At 35.9% G+C, this 25,358-nt stretch overlaps 2 protein-coding genes across 5 annotated transcripts in view; one reads left to right on the top strand and one right to left on the bottom strand.

The window, feature by feature from the left end:
- Positions 1-15,755, top strand: part of MIS18BP1 (MIS18 binding protein 1) — a 44,898-nt gene extending 29,143 nt beyond the window's left edge. For all 4 annotated transcript variants that reach the window (XM_047767257.1, XM_047767255.1, XM_047767259.1 and 1 more), the window contains 6 exons: positions 4,645-4,817; positions 5,598-5,758; positions 8,456-8,604; positions 12,990-13,077; positions 15,182-15,236; positions 15,422-15,755. In XM_047767257.1, the coding sequence (XP_047623213.1) occupies positions 4,645-4,817; positions 5,598-5,758; positions 8,456-8,604; positions 12,990-13,077; positions 15,182-15,236; positions 15,422-15,525 (730 nt within the window). In that variant the 3' untranslated portion in view covers positions 15,526-15,755. The remainder of the gene's footprint in view (positions 1-4,644; positions 4,818-5,597; positions 5,759-8,455; positions 8,605-12,989; positions 13,078-15,181; positions 15,237-15,421) is intronic.
- Positions 15,756-16,965: 1,210 nt separating this feature from the next.
- Positions 16,966-25,358, bottom strand: part of FANCM (FA complementation group M) — a 65,105-nt gene continuing 56,712 nt past the window's right edge. The window contains exons 20-23 of the mRNA XM_047767254.1: positions 23,830-24,393; positions 19,865-20,240; positions 17,993-18,284; positions 16,966-17,225 (exon numbers count right to left, since the gene is read on the bottom strand). Of these exons, the coding sequence (XP_047623210.1) occupies positions 17,087-17,225; positions 17,993-18,284; positions 19,865-20,240; positions 23,830-24,393 (1,371 nt within the window). The 3' untranslated portion in view covers positions 16,966-17,086. The remainder of the gene's footprint in view (positions 17,226-17,992; positions 18,285-19,864; positions 20,241-23,829; positions 24,394-25,358) is intronic.

Raw genomic sequence — 25,358 nt, 5'->3', positions numbered from 1 at the left:
CCGCATGCATTGAGTCTTCCTTTCATGAATGATTTCTCTGTAGCATGCAATGGTGTTTGATAACATTTTACCCACAGTAGAACTTCTTTCAGAATTGGAGTCAGTCCTCTTAGACACTGCCACTGCTTTAACAAGTAAGTTTATGTAATATTCTGAATCCTTGATTGCCATTTAAACAATCTTCACAGCATCTTCTACAGGAGTAGATACCATCTCATGAAATCACTTTCTTTGCTCATTCATAAGAAGCAACTCCTCATCTGTTCAAGTTTTATTTTGAGGTCGTAGCAATTCAGTTACATCTTTCAGCTCCACTTCTAATTCTCAATCTCTTGCTATTTGCACCATATCTGAAGTGACTTCCTCCACTGAAGTCTTTACCTCTTCCAAGTCATTCATGAGAGTTAGAATCAAAGTTCTTCCAAACTCCTGTGAATGTTGACATTTTGACCTGTTCCAGTGAATCATGAGTGTTCGTAGTGGCATCTAGAATAGTGAATCCTTCCAAAAGGTTTATAATTTTCTTTGTCCAGATCTGTCAAGAGGAATCACTATCTATGGTAGCTTTAGCCTTAGGAAATATATTTCTTAAAGAATAAGACTTGAAAATCAGAATTATTCCTTGATCCATAAGCTGCAGAGTAGATATTATGTTAGCAGGCTGAAAACAAGATTAATCTTGTACATCTCCATCAAAGCTCTTAGGTGCTTTGTCAGGTGCATTGTCAATGAGCAGTAATATGTTGAAAGAAATCTTTTTTTTTCTGAGTAGTAGCTGTCCACACTGAGCTTAAAATAATTCAGTAAAGCATGTTGTGAACAGATATACTGTCCTCCAGGTTATGTTGTTCCATTTATAGAGCACAGGTAAAGTAGATATAGGATAATTCTTAGGGGTTCCTCATATTTTTAGAATGGTAAGTGAGCATTGGCTTCAACTTCCATTCTGTAACTGCATGAGCCCATGTCAAGAGAGTCAGCCTGTCATTTGAAGCTGCGAAGCCAGCCATTGACTTTTCTTCTCTAGCTGTAAAAGTTTTAGGTCGCATCTTGCAATAAAAGACTGTTTTGTCTATATTGAAAATCTGTTGTATAGCACCTTCATTGATAATCTTAGCTAGAGCTTCTGGATAACTTGCTCAGCTCCTCCGGCAGCATTTGCTGCTTCACCTTGCACCTTTATGTTATAGAAATGACTTCTTTCTTTAAACCTCATGAACCAACCTCTACTCGATTCAGACTTTTCTTCTGCAGCTCCCTCATTTCTCCCACCTTTCTTGGAATTAAAGAGAGTGAGGGCCTTGCTCTAAGTTAGACTTTGCCTTAAGAGAATGTTGTGGCCAGTTTGATCATCTACACCTAAAACCAGGAGGTGGGCATTCTGGCAAGACAGAGTTCAAAGAGAAGCCCTGCAGTTCCTGGCTTGAGCAGGAAAGGGGATTGCATTCAGAAACAGTAGAGGAAATCCCCCAGTTTTCTTTTTCTTTTCTCCTTTCTCTTAGAACCCAGTAACCATACAATCCAGCAGGGGCAAACATCACTGCAGCAGTTGGGGCCCACACATACCTAAAACTCTGAAAGTGAGAAATCTTCCTCCAGTCGGAATAGAGGCCTCAAGAGACTGGGGCAAACAGTTTTGCAGTTTTCTCTTTCTGTGCTGTCTGCTTGGCAATGAAGAAAGATGCAGTTGTATAAAGTGTGCGGTAGAGCTAGGCAACTAAAACTCCAGGTGTCTGTCAGAAAACCAAAAATGGGAACTTTAGGGAACTAAAAATTGCAGAGAGGGAATAGCTAGAGAAAGCAACCCTATACGGTTGTTTTTGAACTTTTGGGCTCAGCCTTCTGCACATTTTTGTGTCTGATCCTAAACAACATACACAAGATTTTGATAACTGAAATAAGTGGTAGACTACTATCCAGTTTCCCACACGCAGTATATCTGAATAGCACTGCAAAGCTTTAAAAATGGAATTGACATTGGAACTGTAACCATAAAAGACTGGAATTTATAGCTCAAGTTACAGCCAGGTTGACTGCCTGCCAAAACAAAAAAAATTAACATTCTCCATAGAATATAAATAAGACCCATAGTTTTATAATTAAAAATGCCTAGGAAAAGTCCACAATTACTTAGAACCAGGAAACAACTCTCATGGAAAAAATAATCAACATTGCTGGGGTGACACATATGTTGAATTATCTGACAAGATTCTGAAGGAGGTACATAAAAATGCTTCAGGAACTAAAAGCAAACCTTCTTGAACAGAAATTTAGAATGTGTCAGCAAGAAATAGAAGATATAAAGAAGGGTCAAATGGAAATTTTAGAATTGAAAAATAAGATAATCAAAATGAAAAACTCATTGGATAGGCTCAATAGTAAAGTGGAGGTGAGAAAAGACAGAGGCAGTCAGTATCAGGAACAGAGGAACAGGGAGAGATATGGTAATACTGAGTAAATATAGTAGACTGTTATCTTGAGTTCTTTAAAATGTTTAATGATTTGGAGTTCCCGTCATGGCTCAGTGGTTAGCGAATCCAACTAGGAACCATGAGGTTGCGGGTTCAATCCTTGGCCTTGCTCAGTGGGTTAAGGATCTGGTTTGGCTGTGACCTGTGGTGTAGGTCTCAGATGTGGCTCGGATCCCACATTGCTGTGGCTCTGGCGTAAGCTGGTGGCTACAGCTCCGATTAGACCCCTAGCCTGGGAACCTCCATATGTCTCTGGAGCGGCCCTAGAAAAGGCAAAAAGACAAAAAATAAAATGTTTAATGGTTTAAAACAAATATTACATCGTATGTTAGAATTTTTAATATTTGTAAATGTAATACAGAAGACAGCTGTGACATAAAAAGGAAGAATAAAGGGTGGAGTTCCCTGGTGCTCCAGTGGTTAGGAATTTGCACTTTCACTGCTGTGACCTGGGTCTGATCCCTGGTCTGGGAACTGAGATCCCACATCAAGCCACTACATAGACTTGTATGATGGTAAGATTTTACTTGAAGCAGTAAAATATTGATACTAAGTAGACTGTTAAGCATGTATATAGTAAGCCCCTATTTAGAGCAGCCACTAAAAAGCTATACAGAGAAGTATCTTCAAATATCTAATAGATAAAGTACCAAAAAATAAAAAGGCGGGAGTTCCTGTCGTGGCTCAATGGTTAACGAATCCGACTAGGATCGATGAGGTTGCGGGTTCGATCCCTGGCCTCACTCAGTGGGTTAGGGATCCAGTGTTGCCATGAGCTGTGGTGTAGGTTGCAAACTCGGCTCGGATCCCACGTTGCTGTGGCTGTGGGTGTAGGCCAGCAGCTACAGCTTCAATTAGACCCCTAGCCTGGGACCCTCCACATGCCGCAGGAACGGTCCTAGAAAAGGCAAAAAAATAAAAAATTTTTAAAATGGCAGAAAAGGAGAAATAGAAAACAAGGGAAACAAAACAATTACATTATCTTAGTAATCTAAAAGATTATTAAAAGATCATCAGAACAAATTTAAAACACTATGTATTGTACAAAAGAAACTCACTTTAGGAGTTCTCATGTGTCTCAGAGGGTTAAGGATCCAGTGTGGTCACTGCTGTGGCTCTGGTTACAGTTGTGGCGCGGGTTCCATCCATTGCCCAGGAATGTCTACATGCCATATATGTGGGGAAATAATAACATATATATTTGTATATTTATATATGTGTTTGTATATTTATCAACTTGAGTTTATTAGAAACAAATTATTTCACTATATTTTATCTGTGCCCTTGAGGTTCTTTATCATATCTGTGTGGTAGAAGTTCTATATAACTGTATGCTGTTGCACATTTCTTATTCCACATTCAGTAATGGCATGTTGGTAGCTTGAAATCAGCCACAATAACAACATGAAAATTGACAAACACCAATAGAGATCAGGATTTTTTAACCCTAGAGAACTGGTTGTTAAAATTTACCAGGATAACTGCATAAGTTAAATTGATGAGTTAAATAGACCTTTTTCTGGCAGAACTAACAACCACAATATGTAAAATCTTTTGGGGGGTGGAGGGCAGGCATTGATATGTTCACCAGGTTCTAAATAATCATTCACAACAAATTTGACTCATTTGTTAAATGGGGAACTACCTTATATTGACTTAGTATTTTTTCCTATTTCAAGTTTCATTTCCCTTATTATGTCTAAAATATTGAGTTCTATAAATTAGAATGAAAGCAAGCATAACACTTTGAGTTGATAACATGGAGTATATAGGAACTATATACTATAGGAGCTCATCTTCTAATATACTCAGCACCAGTAAGACTGCTGCAACAGTGTAGAAAAGTTAGTCATTCTAGAGTCCCCCCAAAGACCTAATCGTTGATTACGTGGATTTAGGAAAAAATGTTGGAAGACGAGGCATGATTTTTTTCAGCTTTAATAGAACACAACAAAATAGCATCTGTGAGATATGTAAACTTATATCTTCATACTTTAAGCACTGGAGCAAGTTACTGAGTGGAAGGAATATTACCTTCTTCCCAAATAGTTATCTAGAATGATTTGGTAAAATTCCTTCAGCTCAGTAAATCTTGATTTAGCAGTATGCAATTAAGACAGTTATTTTTATTACTTTGAATTTCTTGTTCTTTAATTGGTTTGGTCTTCCATAGTGCTTTTGCATCTCTTCCAAAGCACAAACCTGGTTTCTGGTCAGAGGTAGCTATGGCTGTAGGTTCTCGATCTGCTGATGAATGCCAGAGGAAATATTTGAAAGATTCCCAAGGAAAAGGATCCAGGAAACATGTCACCAAGAAAAACCCAGCCAAACCCAAAGACCAAAATGGTAACCTTTTTAGCAAATACTTTTTTCCTATTTCTCAGTATTGATTTCTGATCATTCATTAGATGTATTTCATATTTATCCATGTGTCTTGTTATAAGTAGGTTTTCATTTGTTTCTTTGTTTTTACAGTTTTATTAAAACTATAAAGAACTTCAGAGATCATCTGTTTAACTTTTAAGACTGACCTAGCTATCAATAGTAGCCTTAGCAGCCTTGTGCTTTGAGTTTGTTCTAGGAAATCTGCAGTTGGATCCAAATGTTTCAGTATTTGGATTATTATTCTAAGGGTCTTACTTAATTTGAAGCCATTTGGGCAGGGCCCCCTAATAACTCATAAGAAAACTCAGAAAAAATTTAGTCTTTATTGTCCACAGGAGTACATACTCCTCACCAGGGTTTATGCTGAGAAGTCCGGTATCAAGCTTTAGAGAATATTCATTGTCCCTCTCCTAATTCAGTAAGGTTTATATTTTAACAAAATCAATAAATTGGGCATTCAGCAAAAGTGTGGGAGGTAGCCTTTCTTACAAGTAAAGAACTTTTTCAGCCTCACCTTGCCCAATCTTAATTTTTTCCTGGATATTTTTGCAATCTGATCATACTGCACTGATGCCAGTGTAGAAAGAATCATTTGTTACATAGTATAGGAGGCTTGGAAATATTAGCAACAGAAGCTGGGTTTATTTAATAGGAATACACACTTTAGATTTTGCAAAGGCTATTAACCTTATAGAGCAGATACTGTCAAATTCTTATTAGAATGTTTTGCTGACTCTTAAGGTAAGGTCAGTGATACTGATAAGAAGCAAGCTATTAAGATAACTGCCAAAGTGGGAACTCTCAAAAGGAAACAGCAGATGAGGGATTTTCTGGAACAGATGCCAAAAGATGACCATGATGATTTTTTCAGTACAACACCTTTGCAGCATCAGAGAGTACTGGTAAGAGTCTTAAATGTATGAAATCACTGTTTTCTTTATATTGACTTTTGTATCTTTCATTTTTATGCACTGTTAGCATTCATCCCTAATATTTAGGCCAAAGATTGATAGCCTCCATAGATAGGCCAAAGTATAGTATAGGAAGCAGCCTGCCAATGCGTGCCATTCTCACACCAGTCAGAGTCTACCCTTCAGTGGTGTTCAGAAGTAATGGTTGTAGAATCAATTAGAAAACCCATATATAGGCCAAATATACTTTTTTAAAAAAGAGGTGATAAGATTATTACCTACTGTATAGTAAATTGGGAAGAGGGATTAAGTGGCAGCATAAGATTGACAGATTTGGAATTCCCAGTTGTAGCTCAGCAGAAACGAATCTGACTAGTAACCATGAGGACAGGACGCAGCTTTGATCCCTGGCCTTGCTCATTGGGTTAAGGATCTGGTGTTGCCATGAGCTGTGGTGGAGCCTGCAGACGCGGCTCGGATCCCATGTTGCTGTGGCTGTGGTGTAGATCTGCGACTATAGTTCTGATTCGTTCCCAAGCCTTGGAACCTGCATATGCCACAGGTGTGGCCCTAAAAAGACAAAAAAAAGTTTGGAGTTCCCATCGTGGCTCAGTGGTTAACGAATCCGACTAAGAACCACGAGGTTGCAGATTCAACCCCTGGCCTCACTTAGTGGGTTAAGGATCTGGCATTGCCATGAGCTGTGGTGTAGGTCACAGATGCGGCTCAAATCCCAAGTTAACTGTGGCTGTGGTGTAGGCTGGTGGCCATAGCTCCGATTGGACCCCTAGCCTGGGAACCTCTATATGCCACAGATGAGGCCCTGAAAAGCAAAAAAAAAAAAAAAAGGAAGAATTTTGTAGTATGAAAAATCACACAACTAAACACTTCAGTGATTGGGATAAAATATTTGCAACAAATAAAGACAGCAATATTTTTTTATAATATGAAGAATTCAGATGATACAGGAACAATAACATGTATCAAGCTCAAGGAATAAAAGCAAATAAAAAATTCAAAAGGCTGAACACTAGATCATTTTAGCTAGTGATCAAAGGAAAACAAAGTGCATTACATGTATACCTTCTAAATTACAGAATATTTTTTAGAAATAAGTTAAAATATCCACTATCAAAAAGCAAGAGAGATAATTATTTACTCATATGTCACTGGGTACATAATTGCATCTTTTGTATAGCATTATGGCAATAAATGAGAGCTGTGAAAGATTAAATCTACTCATGGGAGTTTACCCAAAGAAATTTTTTAAAAAGCCAAAGATCTTCACAAAGATACTTATTGCAGGTTTATCTTCGCAGCAAAAAACTGGAAACAGTCTATATATCCAGTTGGGATGTACCTCATAAATATAGTAAAATATAGAGCAATTATTAATTGCAAATTTGAGACTTTCTAGAATCTAAATATAAATGTTAAGAATATTAAGATTAAAGGAGGAATTCCTGTTGCGGCTCAGCAGTAACAAATCCAACTAGTATCCATGAGGATGCAGGTTCGATACCTGGCCTCCCTCAATGGGTTAAGGATCTGGCCTTGCAGTGAACTGTGGTGTAGGTTGCAGACACGGCTTGGATCCCACGTTGCTGTGGCTGCTGTGTAAGTTGGCAGCTACAATTTCAGTTCGACCCCTAGCCTGGAAATTTCCATATGCCGCAGGTGCAGCCCTAAAAAGACAAAAACAAACAAACAGATTAAAGTAATGTAAAAATGGATGGATATAGACAATTTGACTATTAAGTATAAATTTGAGAGTTGTTTTAGGGAGCTAGACTTAAGGGCAATTTTTTCACCTTCCCATTTCACAGTGTTGTTAAGTCACCTCCAATTTTAAAAGGCTTTAAGAATTTAGTAACATTAATACTGGGGCCCCCTTTTTGCCTGCATAGGTGGTAGAGGGAGGTATTTTAAGGGAGCCATCTGAGGCTTTTTATGCACAAAAATCTGTTTTATCCACAAAAACCATGGTCCTTGAGGCATTGTATCTTTATATTTTTTCCCCATCATTTCAAATTCTATATATGTTTTGGCCTAAATTCCAAATTAGCAACATTTTAAAAGCAAAGATAATAAAGTAGAAGTAGCAGTGACTTAAGTTCATAAAGGTAAGTAAAATATTAAGAAATGAATTGTTATTTATTAGAAATATATGCACATAAAAAGTTTAATACTGCTTTGAGTGTCTGGTAAGTACCAAGCATAATAGTAAATCAATTATAGTTTTGTTTTGTCCTGTTTACACAGAAGTCAGCATACTTGGTTTATGGGCTAAATCGGTATATCACCTTTTTTTGGTAAACAATATTAGAAAACATGTATTTGTTTTGTCTGTTTTCCTGCTTCAACCGCAGAGTCGAGTAGTTGGGACAGAGGCAGTATGAACTGTAAAACCTAAAATATTTTCTTGTTTTTTACAGAAAACATATACTGACCCTTTTTCTGCACAACGTTAGAAATGTGTGTCATTATCTCCATTTTATACAATGGAAACTAAGTTTTTTAGTGGCCAGGTCTCTGTTCTCTACCTATAAATGTTTTTGGTTATCTCAGTTGGGAAAATATAAGAAGGAAAATAACTTATCCCCCCCCCCCCCAAAAAAAAAACAATTTGTGAAAATGAAGAATTATGTTTTTAAGGGTGACTGCTCGTAAAAAATGTTTGCTTTCTAGTTACCAAGTTTCCAGGACATTCAAGAAGAGGATGATATTCTGCCAGATATGGACAAAAATCCAACAACTCCATCATCAGTTATCTTTCCACTGGCAAAAACTCCTCAGTGTCAGCATATCAGTCCTGGCATGCTAGCTTCTATAAATAGGTAAATATTTGTGCATAGTACTTTATATCAGCTTTTAACTTTAAATTTTTAATTTTTTTAACTTCATTTTTGCATCAGCTTTTAACATTGTATGAGTTGCAGAGAGTAATGAGAGGATTCATCATTTTTAAAGAAAAATCAAGAAAGAATAATTCCTAGTTAAGTCAAGGATTGGCCGTTTTAGCAAGTTTAGGGTGTTTCTGTAGTGTCAGTACACATTTTACATTAGGATACATTCCAAATGGGTCTTAAGTTTTGCATGTAAAAAATTAAACCATATAATTTACCTTAAAAAAAACCTTGGAGAATTATTTTATAATCTTAGAAGAGCCAGAAGCCACTAATAAAAAGAATGATAAAGTCAACCATATAGAAAATGAAGTTTTACCTAGTACCAACCACCATAAACAATGAAAAGACAAATGAGAATCTGAAGAATTTATGGAACTCATCATAGGAAAAAGGCTAATTTCCGTGATATAACACTCTTGCAAATTAACAAGAAAAAGAAAGCCATTCTTCATTACTAGGGATGAGGTAAATTAGTTCAATCTCTTCAGGCAGTTACTCTATCAAAATTATAAATGTATATGTTCTTGACCTATGGATCCTACTCTGGAATTGTGAATGTACAATTAATTCATTGTAGTATTATTTATAATGGCAAAAGACTGGAAACTCTCAAATATCCATCATTTAGGAACCATTCAAATAAATTCTGGTGCATTATTTATGTAGCCATAGAAATTAATGAAGAAATTCTTTATGTTCTTATGGTAAAATGTCCAAGATTAATTATGTATTAGCACTTGTGTAAATAGGGGCTATGTGTATGTATATACTTGTGTGTGTGTGTATATATATAAACACACAATTGCTTTTATTTAATTAAATATCTCTGAAAAGATACTTAAACTGAAAACATTGGTGATTCTTAGGGAGAGGAACTAAGATAGATTGGGACAAATAAGAAGACGACTTTTTGAATATCAGACTATGAATATAAATACTGTTTTGAAATATGAATAAATAAAATTAAGGAAACATGGGTGGCCAACAGTCAAATAATACAAAGAAAAAAATGGAAAATGGTAAGAATGAGGCTTGAAAACAGGCTATTTGCCAATTAAACAGGCCAGGGCTAATCTTAGAGCAATTTCTATGGGGGTGTGAGAGGCAGAAGCCAGATGATCATGACTAGAAGGAAAAAAAGAAAATCCTTCTGTAATCTCATGAAGCTTAGTAAAATTTAATTTGCATTATTCAGCAAAAACATAATTTTCCCCTAGCAATCCATGAATTATTATTATTACTTTTTTTTTTAGGGCCGCACCCACACGCAGGGTGAAAGTTCCCAGGCTAGGCGTTAAATTAGAGCTGCAGCTGCCAGCCTATCCCACAGCAATGTGGGATCCAAGCCAAGTCTGCAGCCTTCGCCGCAGCTCATGGCAACACTGGATTGTTAATCCACTGAGCGAGGCCAGGGATTGAACCCACATCCTCGTGGATACTAGTCAGATTTGTTTCCACTGAGCCATGATGGGAACTCCCCATGAATTATTTTTTTTTGTGACTTTATTTTTTTTAATTACTTAATGAATTTTATTACTTTTTTTAATTTTTAATTTGGTATTTATTACAGGTGAAAGTATATTTAGTATATATTCTAAGTTTTACTTTATTGAAGTATACTTGATTAACAGTGTTAATTTTGCTGTACAGCAGATTGATTCAGTTATACATACTATACATTCTTTTTCTTCCATAATGGTTTATCATAGGATATGTAAGTTTCCTGTGCTATGCAGGACCTTGTTTATCCATTCTCTATATAATAGTGTGTTTGCATCTGCTAATCTCAAACTCCCAATCCATCCGTCCCCACCCCTCTCCCCTACAGCAGCCACAAATTAGTCCTCTATGTCTGTGAATCTGTTTGTTTCATAGATAAGATCATTTGTGTTATATTTTAGATTCTATGTATAAGTTATCTTATGGTATCTGTCTTTCTCTTTGACTTATTTCACTTAGTATGATAATCTCTAGGTCCATTCATTTTTGCAAATGACATTATTCTTTTTTATGGCTGAGAAGTAGTCCATTGTGTGTGTGTGTGTGTGTGTGTGTGTGGTGTGTGTGTGTGTATTCTTTTATATTCTTGACTCGTTTCTCAAAAAGTAATTCACCATTGGTGTGTGTGGCTTTATTTGAGGAGCATATAATTTTGGACAAAGTTTTTGGTAAACACTTTAGTCAAATTACTAAAAGCTTTAAAATAATTCTCTCTTTGGCCCTTGATATTTATTTCTAAGAAAGTGTGAGATTTGGGCAAGTATATACATACATTTGTATGGACAGAGTTCATTACAAAACAGTACCTAAAATTTGGAAATGACCTAAATGTCCAATAATAAGGAAAATTAAGAAATTAGAATTTGTCTATATAATAGAATAACATATAACAATAATACCTTCAAGAATGTTTAATAATACAGCATAATGTTCACTGGATAATACTTTTTAAAAGCTAAGAAATAAAACTACATACAGTATGATCTGAGTTTACATATCATGTATTCATAAGAGAAAGGAAGTTTCTTGACCAGAAACATTATCAGCCATGATCTCTAGATTGTAGAATTATACTGGCCTGGTTTGTGGTGTTATTTTACACATATATATCACTTTTACAATGAAGGAAAATGGCCCTTTTTTCTTAAAGAGCACATGATACACTCATATCAAGAATATATTTCCTGGAGTTCCCGTTGTGGCTCAGTGGTTAACGAATCTGACTAGGAACCATGAGGTTGTGGGTTTGATCCCTGGCCTTGCTCAGTGGGTTAAAGATCCGGCGTTGCCACGAGCTGTGGTGTAGGTTGCAGACGGGGCTCGGATCCTGAGTTGGTGTGGCTCTGGCATAGGCTGGTGGCTACAGCTCCGATTGGACCCCTAGCCTGGGAACTCCATATGCCGCGAGAGCGGCCCAATAAATGGCAAAATGACAAAAAAAAAAAAAATCTAGGAAATATATGAGTTCCCATTGTGGCTCAACAGTAATGAACCCAGCTAATATCCATGAGGATGTGGGTTGGATCCCTGGCCCCTGTTCAGTGGGTTGAAGATCATTGTTGCCGTGACCTGTGGTATAGGATGCAGATTCGCCTTGGATCTTGCATGGCTGTGGCTGTGGTATAGGCCTATAGCTGCAGCTCCAATTTGACCCCTAGCCTGGGAACTTCCATATGCTGCAGGTGCAGCCCTAGAAAAAAAGAATGTGTTTCTTAAAACTCTTATTTTGGCTATGCCCACAGCATGCGAAAGTTCCGGGGCCAGGCTCGAACCTGTGCCACAACAATGACAGTGCCAGATCCTTAACTAATGGTCTCACCAGGGTTAAGGGACCATTTTTAAACTCATTGTTTAAAAAATGAGTTACCTAGGCCTCTTAACAACTCTGGTAGTTAGCTTCCTTTTCATAACAATTTTAATTAATGAAACAGTTTTTATCAATCAAGAAATAGCTGTATAGGACAGTAGACCTTTGAAGTGCTGATCCTAAACAACTGGCTAGGTTTATTCACTTGCTGTGCAGCAGTGTTGATGGTTCACATAATATCTTAATGTAATCACACCGTTACATATTTCTGTACATCATACCTTTAAGGTTGCTCCCAAATAATCATAAAGGAAAGAATTATCAGTCATATAGGACTTGAAGCCAAGAGAGACAATTAGATTTGGTTGTCAACTGATATTTACTGTCATAAATAGGACTAGGAATTAATTGTTGGGGAAATTGCGAACAACATTCTGTGTGGCTTCAGTTTTCATCTATAAATTATGAGTCAGGCTTATTTGCTAAGAATGAGAGGAGAAAGAGATAAGGTAAAAGAAATGAAAAAACTAGGTTTAAGAGATGAAAGATGTAACTGTAGAAATAAAAAGCTGAACTGAAGACAACATAGTTGGAAGGTATAAATTAATTGTACATTTTCATCACCAGGCATATCCTTAAAATGATCAACTTTAAGATTCAGTCTGGATAGGGAAAGAAGACATAAACAAGGGAAAGGAGTGAAAGGTGTAACAAAAAGGAATCAAGGAACAAGAAGTCTCAGTTTTGGAAAAGGCAGCAAGATAGAGATTGGAAAGAGCACAAATGGGACAATAGACAATAAGTACACAATCATTTCCCAGAATATTATTATAGGATTGAAGCATTTTTGTCCATCTCAGTACACAACTGCCTTTATAAAAATGGAAAAGAAAATATACTTTTCATAGATTGAGACATTTTAAATTGATTTTGTCAATTGCTGTTCAACCTGTGGAGAAAAGTATAGTAGTTGATTTTGACATGAAATTGTTTTATATTGAAACAGGGATGATTGTGATAAATATGTTTTTCATATGCAAAAAAACCATAAAAGTAAAGGTGGCATTGTCTGGGGCAATATCAAGAAGAAAACAGTAAGTATTTTTGTCATTCATTTTATTCAATACATATCTGTTGAACAACTATAAAACATATGGCAAATTGTTGGAGTTATAAGTTATATAAAGTCCTTGCCTTCAGGTTGCTTACTGCCTAATACAAGTAAGGTATAATATGAAGCCATGAGTGAGGTAAGTACATAAGTGCTAAGAGGATTACAGATGGCAGCTCATAGACAGAAGCATTTGAACAAAGTGAGAATTTCCATTTGAGGAGTCAGGCAGGGTGGGGAAAAAAAGGTTAGGTAAGGACATTTCAGACAAGGCAGAGAAGTATAATATCTACTCAGTGATTGGGGAATAATCCAGACTGAGTCATGACTGTGATAGAATAAAAAATTTCACGAGGAGTTCCCATCATCGCTCAGTGGTTAACAAATCTAACTAGGAACCATGAGGTTTCGGGTTTGATCCCTGGCCTTGCTCAGTAGGCTAAGGATCCGGCATTGCTATGAGCTGTGGTATAGGTCGCAGATGAGGCTCAGATTCCGCATTGCTGTGGCTCTGGCATAGGCCAGTGGCAACAGCTCTGATTAGATCCCTAGCCTGGAAACCTCCATATGCCACCAGAAGCAGCCCTAGAAAAGACCAAAAAAAAAAAAAAAATTTCACTGAATACTCTGCAGCTTCAAATGGTTTCACAAGCTTTTCTTGATATGTGTTTGTGTCTCAACATATAACATCTAGTTACAGAAAACATTTTTAACTCAGAGTTGCCTTAAAGTGATCTATATATCCCTTTGAGAAAAGATTAGGAGAATCCTTGATCTTCTTTATTGATTTTTTTTTCTTTTTTTTTTGGCCACACCCACAGTTGTGGCAATGCTGGGTCCCCAGCCCATTCTGCAGGGCCAGGGATCAAACCAGCAACACCACAGAGACAAGCCAGATAAGTAACCCACTGTGCCACAGCAGGAACTCCCATAGCCTCTTGAAGTAATTTTTAAATTTTTAATTTCTGATTTTACTTCAGATAATTTATATCCAGATAAAACTAAAAGTATTCTGGGAAAGCTAATTCACCTCAGATTTCCTCAAAGTAAATAGCTAGTCTTACAGAATGATCATTTATGGGGGTAAAATGGAAAACTGCCTTATTCCCTGAGGGTATATTTCTTCTAACCAGTTTATTAGCCACCTCTGTCTCTCTCCCTCATCCTCCATGTTGAGATATTTATATGGCACACTTGATAAAGTTCCTTTCAGAGTCTCTCAACATTGGAATTACCTAATCACATCTAATCTCTTAGGCTTTATTTGTCCACAGGAAATAGTAGGTATCTCTGGGAACCTTGTTTTAAGCCTGGAGACTAAATTCTCCAAAGAAACCTCTGTTCCATACTTAAAGATGTAGACAGAGTCTTTCTCAGCGTTTCTCAGATTCCCTTTTTCCAGTCCCGTATTCCTTATAAGAATGAAATTTTGGTTTCATTTGTAGCTAGTGTGAGGATAGAAAGAGCAAAGGACTTTGTATTAAAAGTTCTGATTTCAGGGTCTTCATACTAGCTTAATGACAAGGGAAGGTACTTGAACTAACCTCATTTATTCATAAGCGGTATTAAGTGGGGATCATGATGATACTACTTGGTCTCACTAAATGATTTTGAGGGCTAAATGATGTAATAGTGTTTTGACCCATTTCACAGGAAAAAATACATTTCCATAAATACCTGAACATGAGTTTGTATCTCAAAAGTTCCTTTTAACAATACTTATCCTTAGTATAGTAGGTATATACTGTTATGTTTTTGTTTTCTATTCCTTTTCATTTTTTGAAGATGGCCAGCCATGGCCAATAGTTTAAAAAGCACTGATGTACATACTCATGCATTTATATACTTAAAACTTGCCATATACATTAATATTTGAGCCAAGAATTTAAACTATAGAGAACTTAAATCTTAAAAATGTAATGCAATAAGTATTCAGTAGATTTTGGCAACTGTCAGAGGCTGTCTTTTAACCCCTGTAGCATTAGTTTGTAATGTTTTCTTGGGATAAAGCATGCTGAATATTACCTAGGTTTGAAGTGGGCTTCACAGGGGGCATCACTTAGTTATTAATACAAACTCTCTTGTAGGGTGAAACTGATTTTGCAACTCCACCATCAAGAAGAAAAACACCATTTAACAAAGGTAATATATTAATATCTTTTATAGCTCTGTTCTATTATACAGTCTCTTTATTAACATAATATTAAAATTAATTGCAGAAAAGTGGGCAGACCTACCAATTGGTTTCCTATAGTTATTTTTAATTTCATTGAAATTGCTTTTTGAAATATATTAATCTTTTTTTAAAATTAAACTTCTCTTTACAGAATTACCAGAAAACGCTGATATTGGAAAACTTTTCACTAATGCTATGGAATCTTTAGATGAAGAAGAGAAAGATTATTATTTTTCAAACTGTGATTCTGCGTAGTAAAAATGGGAGAATATTTCCAAAATGTTTATCAAGAAGCAGACAATGTATCTGTGTCTTCATTTGAAATATATATATTTTCTTTATAATGTAGCTTCATGTGAAATTTCAGACTATTTTTCAAAGGTTTCATGACTTACAGTTTCAAGCAAATCATGTTCTATACATATTTTTTTTTAGGCATTCAAGAAAATGTTGCTATCCTTGGGAGAGGTGGGGGTGTGGGCCAGGGTGGGGTGGTGGGTGGGGAGTGGGGGGAATGAAGCAATACCAAATAGATTGTACTGGTTAGCATTTGTTACCACTTGGTATACAAGTTACAGTTGATCTAATGTTTAAATTACATATTGTTTAAACCATTTGACAAGTTTTTTCCTGATTGTTTTTCTTAGAATTTGTGATTGGTACATCATGAATTTAATTTATTGCTTTTTCAGTATTCTTATTAGGTAGAGTAATAGAGCAAATCTTGTATTCTTAACCAGATATAGTCTAAATTTGGTCTCAGTATTTAAAAGATCAAACTCAAGTTATAGATCTACTATTGTAAGGACTCAATACATCATGTCATAGTAAACATTGTTTTGCTTTCAGACAGCTTTAGCAATAAACCTCTTTTAGCTTATTCTGCCATTATGTTTTAAAATTTGACATAGAATTTTCTCCCCTCTGGCTACAGTACCTATTTGCCCATCCTTTTTCTCCATTTAGGTTGTTCAAATAAACTTAGTTTGCTTTCATAATATTCGTGTCTTGGTTTTTCTAATTACTTGATCGTAGAAAAAATGCATTTTGTTTGTTAATGGTTCCATTTGTTTCCTTGAAAAATACCAGGATTTTTAGAAAAAATACATTTTCTTGTTTCTTAAGAATTTCGTCAGTAATAATCAGCAGTTGAAGAACTATACGATCTATACAAACACTCTATTTAAAAAGTCTAGTGCAAGTAAACTGAGATCATTCTCCTGTAAACTACCATGATCATTTCTGCCACAAAGATTTTTGATTAATAGAGGCAAATGAAAGGATTATTTTAGAGTGGCTCTAAAGAATTCTGTGGTAGAACTTTAAAGTTGTTAATACTTGGTGTAATACCATGTTGCTTGATGTTAATGGATAGATTTTTAGAAATTAGAAGGTAGTTAAATTCTATAATAGGAAACAAAAAGGTAAATCTGAAGTAGCATACACTTGACACAAACTACAATGTACCCCTACTTCCCATATCCCCTGTGTCCTGTCAAAACTCTGTTGTATCCCACCTTCCAGGTACGTGGTTAGTCCTGTTTATTTCCGTTGGGTCATTAGATAAACTGGTAAGGTTTAAGGTAATTAAAAATATATATATCTGTAATCTAATTAACCAAAATGACTATTAAACATCAGGGTTTTTTGAATATTTATATAATCTATATAAATAAAAATGTACACAATATAAAATAGGTATGAAAATATTCTTATTTATATATTTTAAAGTGATAATCACAAACCACAGCAATGATTATTGAAGTGCATTTAGTATTGTGAGAGTTCTCTGATAACCCACCCTGAAGCAGTCTGATCATGCATCAGATATGAAATTACCTTGGTTAAAATCATTTGGTAACATTTGTATGTCACATATATAGTGAATATATCTATAGATCTCCTCGGCCTTTTGATGAGTTACTTGTGCATACATAGAGATTTCTTGAGGTGAGCTGAAAAATAAACAAACATACACTAAAACTTCTGACGTAGGAAATTTAATATTCTTGATTAAAGAATACCAAATATAAAAAAGCCTTTAAGAAAATCTTTTTTTCCCCAAGTTTTCTAAATCCAGTTAATATGCCTTTAGCATTGGTTTAAATAAAAGCACATTCCCTATATTTAAAATCATGTGTAATAACTGCAGTTCTCACTGTGGCACAGTATGTTCAGGATCCAGTGTTGCCATAGCTGCGGTGTAGATCGCAGGTGCGGCTCAGATTCGATCCCTGGCCTAGGAACTTCCAAGAGCTATGGGTGCAGCCTTCCCCCCACCAAAAAAAAAAGAAAAAAAAATCACATATAATAATAATTTCAACATCTTATTTGGGGCCTTCAGTTTATCCTACTTTCTAAAATCTTTCTTTGTTTTTCAAACAATGTAATCATCAAAACCTAATAAAATTTTCAACTTGAACATTTTTCTAGTTATAGAACTAAACAGCCCATAAATGTTAGAATGCAAGATAAAAACATAAGTGATGTCCACCTCCTCAGAGGGCTCTAAGTTCCTCAAAAACAGTGCCTGCCTATCTTTTTTTCTCCATTAATGTCCTCAGCTTAATGCAGTGACTGATGGATGTCAGCAAGTCTTTACTGAATGACATAATCTAATGGGCACTATATCTCTTTATTTTTAAAAGATATTAAAATTCCTATGAAATGCTTCTAAGAATAATTTTAAAGTAACCACTTAAAAGTATTAAAACAGACATACCTGTTTGTCATCTTTTTCACAGATGAAAACTGGTGACACATATTCAATGCGGTTATATAGCTTATGTTGGGAATACTCAGATAAAATTGAAGTGCCTCACATTTATTACTGTTCACAACTGTTGGAACATGGATACCAACATTCTTTCTTTGTTCCACCAAAGACAATTCCTTTAACAAATCAGCAGTTTCTTCTTGGCAGGAACTGAAAAGAATTCGGATTCCAGCACCAATTAAGGTAGTCAGCAGGCTGTCATAACTCTTTGTTCTCCTTAACATCCTGGATGTGTCTCCTAAATGTTTCACATTTAGGAAAATGCAAACCTTAGTAACTTACATTAAATAAAACTGTTAATACTATACATTATTGAAATCCCAAGATATACATCATTAAGCAAAAGAGTACCACATTATGCTACTACTGCTAAAGATTTAAAGTGATTCTCAAATACCTGAGAAAATTGGGAGAACTGTCTTTATGAGTGTATTAAAATTATATTTTATATATAATGATAGTTTATATTCCTAGATAAATCATTCCCGAAGGCTGACACCATATTACTCATCTTCAAAATTCATAATATTAGCATTGCTGAAGGATTAAGTACACTGCTGATATAAAATTACCTTTTGTATTTATTCCAAAAGTACTCAATACATTGCACACCCATTACACTATCTTTAACTCTTTACTTCTTTTACTTCTCTTCCTTTCCCGTTCATTTTCTTTCCATGTTCTACTTACACATCCTTTTGTGGCAGTCTTCCTTAAGCCAAAAAATATATATATTTTCCATAACTTTTGCCACATTACTTTCCTTTTTATTCCAAATCTACTTCCTTTATAATGGATAGGTTAGTAAAGTATAGAATTTGGTACCAGAAAGACCCCAAAATCAATTAATCTAAAGCCCTCACTTATCAAATTAGAAAAAGAACAAAAAACTTTTGTTACTGAAAGACAGAGTGACTTATCCAAGGTCAAATGGTTCAGTAGTGACCATGGTGATGAAAGATACATCATTCAATTCCCAAACCAGTGTTTTAATGGAAACTACATTATTTCCTTTTACATAATGACTTACAATCCTTGACTTCTTCCATAATGGCTTTCACCTGCATGGTTTCATTTAGTCCTCCTAACACCATGTCATGAGTTGGACAGGTATATTATTATCTCCTCAGAGGGAGGGATTTATCAATGCAATGTCACATGGCTATAGAGAGGGACACCAAAACTCAGTGCATATTCTGACTGCATATCCCATGATTTTTCACTTGTCTCAAGGGCTAGCTCCCCATACAATTAAATATTACCTATTAAAAATTCCCTAACTAAGGCTCCAAGCCTGCATGTCCTAATATATCCTAGGCACCTATTTCAGCGACCCACTGAGAACTGAACTTACTCAAAATTGAACACCTCTTGTCCCTCAAATCTGCTTCTTCTCTTACATTCGTAATTTCAATGAACAGCACACTAACCTAACCCAGCAATCAAGAAACTGGTCATCTCAAGAGTAATTCTTGACCCCGTCTACCAACTTCTGCTAATTCTACCCCCTAAACTTTCTGATTCCTCCTTCCCTTCACTGCTGCTCTGTTTAGGGCTCTCACTCTTTTTGGGTCTCCCCCCAAAAAAAGACTTCTGACTGGTTCACTTGCCTTCAATTTCTCACCCTTAAATTCTTATAAGCTATATTTAAACATGATGACTAGTGAAAAATGTATGGCATTAATGTAAATATGAGATGACATTCATGAGTCAGGTATTTACATTTTAAGAGCGTCCTACCTCCTGACAGTAGAAGAATGAACTAAATGTTAGTTAAGTTCCTTTACTGCCTTATAAACAAAAACATTAAAAACAAACCTGTTTTTTCTCTGTCCTTTTCCACAATCACACATATTCTTTCAAACATGCTCTGTAGGTATTGGATCTGATCAATGAGCTTGTTCTTGTTGATACAAGTTAACATCTCAGATTGAGACTTTCTTTCCACCACCATGCGGTTACTCACAATGTAATCACAACCATTAAGAGGACAAACCTCTACTTGAAAGCCATGAATTGCTCTTAAGGAAGAAATTACTTCTGAACCAGAAGTGATTTCACGACTATCTACAAGAATACAAGTTCTTTGGCCTTCCTGTGGAAGTCTAGGAGAAGCATGTGTGTCAGCCAAATGTGATCGAGAGTTAGAACAGAATGCTGCTGAAGTGCCAGAATCCTCCAGAGCACCAGCATCCTAAAAAGTAGAAAACATCAATCATGATTAAATATATGTTAGCGCCATAGACTTCCAACACCTAAGATTATTTTTGTACTGAAACTCTTTTTTTTCTTCCTTTAACATGACCAAAGTGACTGTAGATGAAGGACCAAGCCACCACTTAACACCTAGCAGGATGGCTATAATTTTTAAAAAAGGAAAAATATGATTAAAATGCAAAAAAAAAAAAGAAAAGAAAAAAGGAACGGATATGGACATTGCTAGTGGGAATGAAAAATGGTGGAGCCTTGTGGAAAAGTTTGGTGACTCCTCAGAAAGTTGAAGAATTACCATTCAGCCAAGGAATTTTCACTCCTAGGTAATATACCCATAAAAACTGAAAACAGAGACTCAGATACTTATATGCCAATGTTCATTAATTTTAGAAAATCCTCAGCCAGTGCCTGTTGAGCTTTATCTTCTGCTTGCTCTCTCTTCTCAATTCCAATTACATGTATCTTAGACTTCTGGATACAGTCCCACAGCTCTTAGATGCTCCATTCTGTTTTTTCACTCTTTGTATTTCAAAATGGGTAATTTCTATTGACCTAGCTTTAAGTCTGTTGGTTCTTTCCATGGCTGTGTTGTTTACTGATGGGCCTATGGCAGACATTCATCTTTCTTATTTTCTCATTTTTCCATTTGCAGCATTTCTACTTTGTTGTTCTTCATATTTTCCATTTCTTCGATGATATTCCCTATCTGTTCATGCATGCTTGATTTTTCCAGTAAAGCCTTTAACATATTAACCATGGTTATTCTATGTTCCCTGTCTGATAGTCCCAACATCTGGGTCATATCTGAGTCTGGTTCTTGAGGATGTATTTTTTTCTTCCTTCTCTACAACTTTGATTGAAAACCAAGTATCTTGTGTAGGAGAGTAGTAATTGAGGTAACACAAGCTCTACCAAAGTACAAAATAGCTATGGACCCATGACAAAACACCACAAAGACCTTTTAAGCTCAGCTAAGGTCTGGGTGGTGTTTTGCCAGGTGATTTTTCTAAATGTTCCCTTAGTTTTAAGTTTTATCTGTGAACCTGTGCCTCAGAGTTTCTCTCCCCATACTCTTGTCCTCTCTCAGCGGTATTGCTTTTCTCTGTTACTTAGTGTTTGCTAGCCTGGTTGGAGGGAGCACTAGGAGGATGAGGTTGGGAGCAGGGGCGGAGGTTGATTTCTATTGTCCTGGTTCAGCCTGTCTTAGGCAGGACTTGAGACCCTGGGCCTCAGAGATGATCCTACCCGCCCTCAACCACCTCCAGTGATTAGAGATCTCTAATGTTCTAGGCCCAAAATGTTTTCCTGCCCCTTTCTCTTTTATTTCTTTACTCTATCTGCAAAGGGTCTTCCTCCAGGCCCTGAGGGCTATAGGGGTTTGCTCCTCTTCCCCCAGTAGCTTAAAGCTTTTTTGTTCCCTGGGGGAAATAAGGGAGAGAACTAGATGGGGCCTGGTGCCTTTTCCACTGTAGCTGCTCATCACTTCCCCAAGGCTACAACTCCCTGGGGTTCTAAAAGCTCATGCTAGTCCATTTGCCTTTTGCAGCTCATTGGTTTAAAACCTGAATTCTTCATATTAGATTGTACAGTGACCAGTGACTGTCCCAAATCAGCAAGACTCCCCTTGGATGCACTTGTCTTTCTTAGATATCAAGCTAACTGGTTGCCCTGTAACCTCAGATCCATAATGGTTTCAAATTAACAATTATTTTGTAGATTATCTGGCCTTTTTTGTTCTTACAATTAAGGAACAATGCTCTACCCAGCTTTCTACATTCTCAGCTAAAGAGGAAATTCTAATCGCTCAGAATAACCTTTGGAATATATTTAATATCCCATTTTTTTTTAAAAAAAAAAAAGAATAACTGCAATGAAGGAAGAAATGAACACTAAAGAATCAAAAGAAAACATTGGAAAATATTTAGTTATCCTAGAGTATAGCAGCTTTTTAAACATGACACTGAAGTCAGAAAGTATAAAAAATTAAAACTGTATAAAAAAGGTAAGGAGTTTCCATGTGGCTCAGTGGAAACAAATCTGACTAGTATCTATGAGGATGTAGGTTCCATCCCTGGCTTCGATCAGTGGGTTAAGGATCCAGCCTTGCCGTGAGCTGTGGTGGTAGTCTGGGAACCTCCACATGCAGTGGGTGCAGCCCTGAAAAGATTAAAAAAAAAAAAGGTATGGCAAAACCGACTATAAACAAAACAAAGTCAAATGAGAAAAAAAGAATACTGTCTATAATACACATGACAAAATAAATACTAACATTTTTAGTATCTAACAGTTTTTGACAGGATATTTAATCTATTTTATGACTTCTCAATTTTACCTCAAATTCTTTCTCCTCCTAATATGAAGAATCATGCTATATGTAATTATAGTATCAGATAATAGAAGAAAAGCTGAAATAAAATCTATCCTTTTTGACAGTTCTCAAAATACTACTAGCCTATAGCTCTTTTTTAGTTAGAGCATGCCATACTAGAAATGTTGAGAGGGCTTACTGGTTGTCAAAGTATTATGCAAGTATTACCTGCCTTGACTCGGATTAACTATCTTTATACTATAGTTGAGAATACTGAGGCTCAGAGAAACTAAGTAGTTTGTTGTTCTCTAATCTATTTATAAAACAATCCAGTCAACTTTATCAAATTATCCCTTCTAGAAATACCTTTGTGCAAAAAAAAAAAAAAAGGCCTGGGAATAATTTACAACTGGAAATGCTAATTTGAGGGCCATTGTGTGGGTACTGGAGCATGTTACTAAGGTGGAATGGACTGAAACACCTGGAATAAAAGAGAAACAGAAATCTAGGTCTAGGGATTCCTATTATTATGACTGTAACACTATTTTGACAAAACTACTACAACTGTGAACTATTAAAAACTGAAAATGCTTTTAGGGATTACTTCAGCAGTAGTAAGACAGATGCTGGAAACTAGACTACAGAACCATTCTGGAAATAAAGGAAATTAGGTGGTACCCCTAAAACTCCTCTCCTTGGTATAAAGATGAGAGTTAACATATCTAAAGACTTCGTGGGGGGAAACTAGTTCTCAGCATACAATTTCTGTTAATTTTGCCTTGCTATATCCTTTTTATAAAATTATCAAGTTTCCTTGCAGAGTGTTATTAAGAAAACTATAAACACATTTTAAAAATTTGAATTAGCCACATGATGTAGTGTGCTGGTTTCTTATCTGAAGATTTCTATCACTTTCTAATTTTTCTTTGACCTAGTTATTTAACACAAAAGAAAAGAAAGCAAAACAACAACAGGAGTTCCCAGTGGAAAAGAATCCAACTAGGAACCACGAGTCTGCAGGTTCAATCCTGGCCTCGCTGAGTGGGTTAAGGATCCGGCGTTGCTGTGAGCTATGGTGTAGGTCTCAGAAGAGGCTCGGATCCTGCATTGCTGTGGCCGTGGTGTAGGCTGGCAGCTGTAGCTCTGATTAGACCCCTAGCCTAGGAACCTCCATATGCCACGGGTGCAGCCCTAAAAAGCAAAAACAAAAATCTTTTGGTAAACATATGAAGGCTTTTTTTTTCTCTAATTTGATTCATACCTTCGACTGAATTGGATGTTTTCTACAGTCTTTCTGTGAATCAACAGTAGTCAATGATGATAAAGTAGATTCAATGTCATTATGGCTCTGAGGTTTGGAGTCTGAAGCATCAGAAACTGTGACCTTTACATTAAGTGCTGTCTGTTGTCTCTGGTTTGGCGATTGATTAGCAATTGGATTAGAGTGGTCCCTGGACTGCAATGAAGACCCCGAAGGCACTGAATGCAAACAGTGATTTTGTTGTTCACACTTGGTAACAGTTCTTGGGTCAACCACAATATTGGATTCTCGTTTATCACTGACATGGTTTTCCTCCTCACTTGAATCAGCCGGTAAAATAATTCTGAATAATTTCTTTTTTGAAGGCACACTATTTTGTCTCTTCTTCATTTCTTTTAGTTTTACTGCTCGACGGGTTTTATATTTTTTACTCCCGCTTGCAAAGGAATCTTCACTTATTAGGTTAAAATCAACACAGACTTCTTCACTTGACTGGCTTTTGCAAGACTCCTCTTCATCAACACAAAAACTGTCTTCTAAATATGTTTCATCTTGCTCAGGAATCTATAATAAAAATACAAATGAAAACAACAAATTTCATAAAATCAGCATGTATTTAACAACTTCTAAGTTCATGATATCTTTTGAATATTTCACTTTATTAATTCAGTCACTTGCTCAACTAAAATATAGAGAATATTCTTTTTTTTCTTTTCAGTTGTATTGAAATATAATTGACATACAACACTGTAAGTTCAAGGAGTACAGCATAAAGATTTGACTAATTACATCATGAAATAAGTTTAATGAACACCTATCATCTCACATAGATACAAAATTAAAGAAATAGAAAAAATACTTTTTCCTTGTGATGAGAACTCTTATGATTTACTCTTGACAACTTTCATATATAACATACATTAGTGTTAATTATACTTATCATGTTTTACATTATATCCCTAGTACTTATTTATCTTATTACTGGAAGTTTGTACCTTTTGATGGCCTTCATTCAACTCCCTCCCAGAACCCCCTTTCCAGCCTGTGGTAACCATAAATCTTATCTCTTTTTCTGAGTTTGTTTCTAAAGTATAAGTAACCTATAATACTACGTCAATTCCTGCTACATAACATACATTTCAAAATGATGACTATAATAAATCTAGTTACAATCTGTCACCATAAAAAGATATCACATTTGTGACTATATTCCCCACACTGTACATTTTACACCTGTGACTCATTTATTTTGCAGTTGCTCTGTGGCAATTACCTGTTTGCTTTCTGTGTCTATGACTATTTGACTATTTATTTTTTATGTCTGTTCATTTATTTTGCTTTTCAAATTCCACATAAGTGAAATTATACAGTATTTGTCTTTGTGTGACTTATATCACTTAGCAAAATACCCTCTAGGTCTTTCCATGTTGTCACAAATGGCAAGATTTCATTCTTTTCTACGGCTGAGTAGTATTCCACTCTCTATATAGACCATATCTTCTTTCTGAGTGTGTTGTGTGTGTGTGTGT

This window comes from Phacochoerus africanus, chromosome 2 (genome assembly GCF_016906955.1).
Source record: "Phacochoerus africanus isolate WHEZ1 chromosome 2, ROS_Pafr_v1, whole genome shotgun sequence".
Lineage (NCBI taxonomy): Eukaryota > Metazoa > Chordata > Mammalia > Artiodactyla > Suidae > Phacochoerus > Phacochoerus africanus.
The sequence above is the reverse complement of the archived record's forward strand: the minus strand, read 5'-3'. Positions and strand labels throughout refer to the sequence as shown.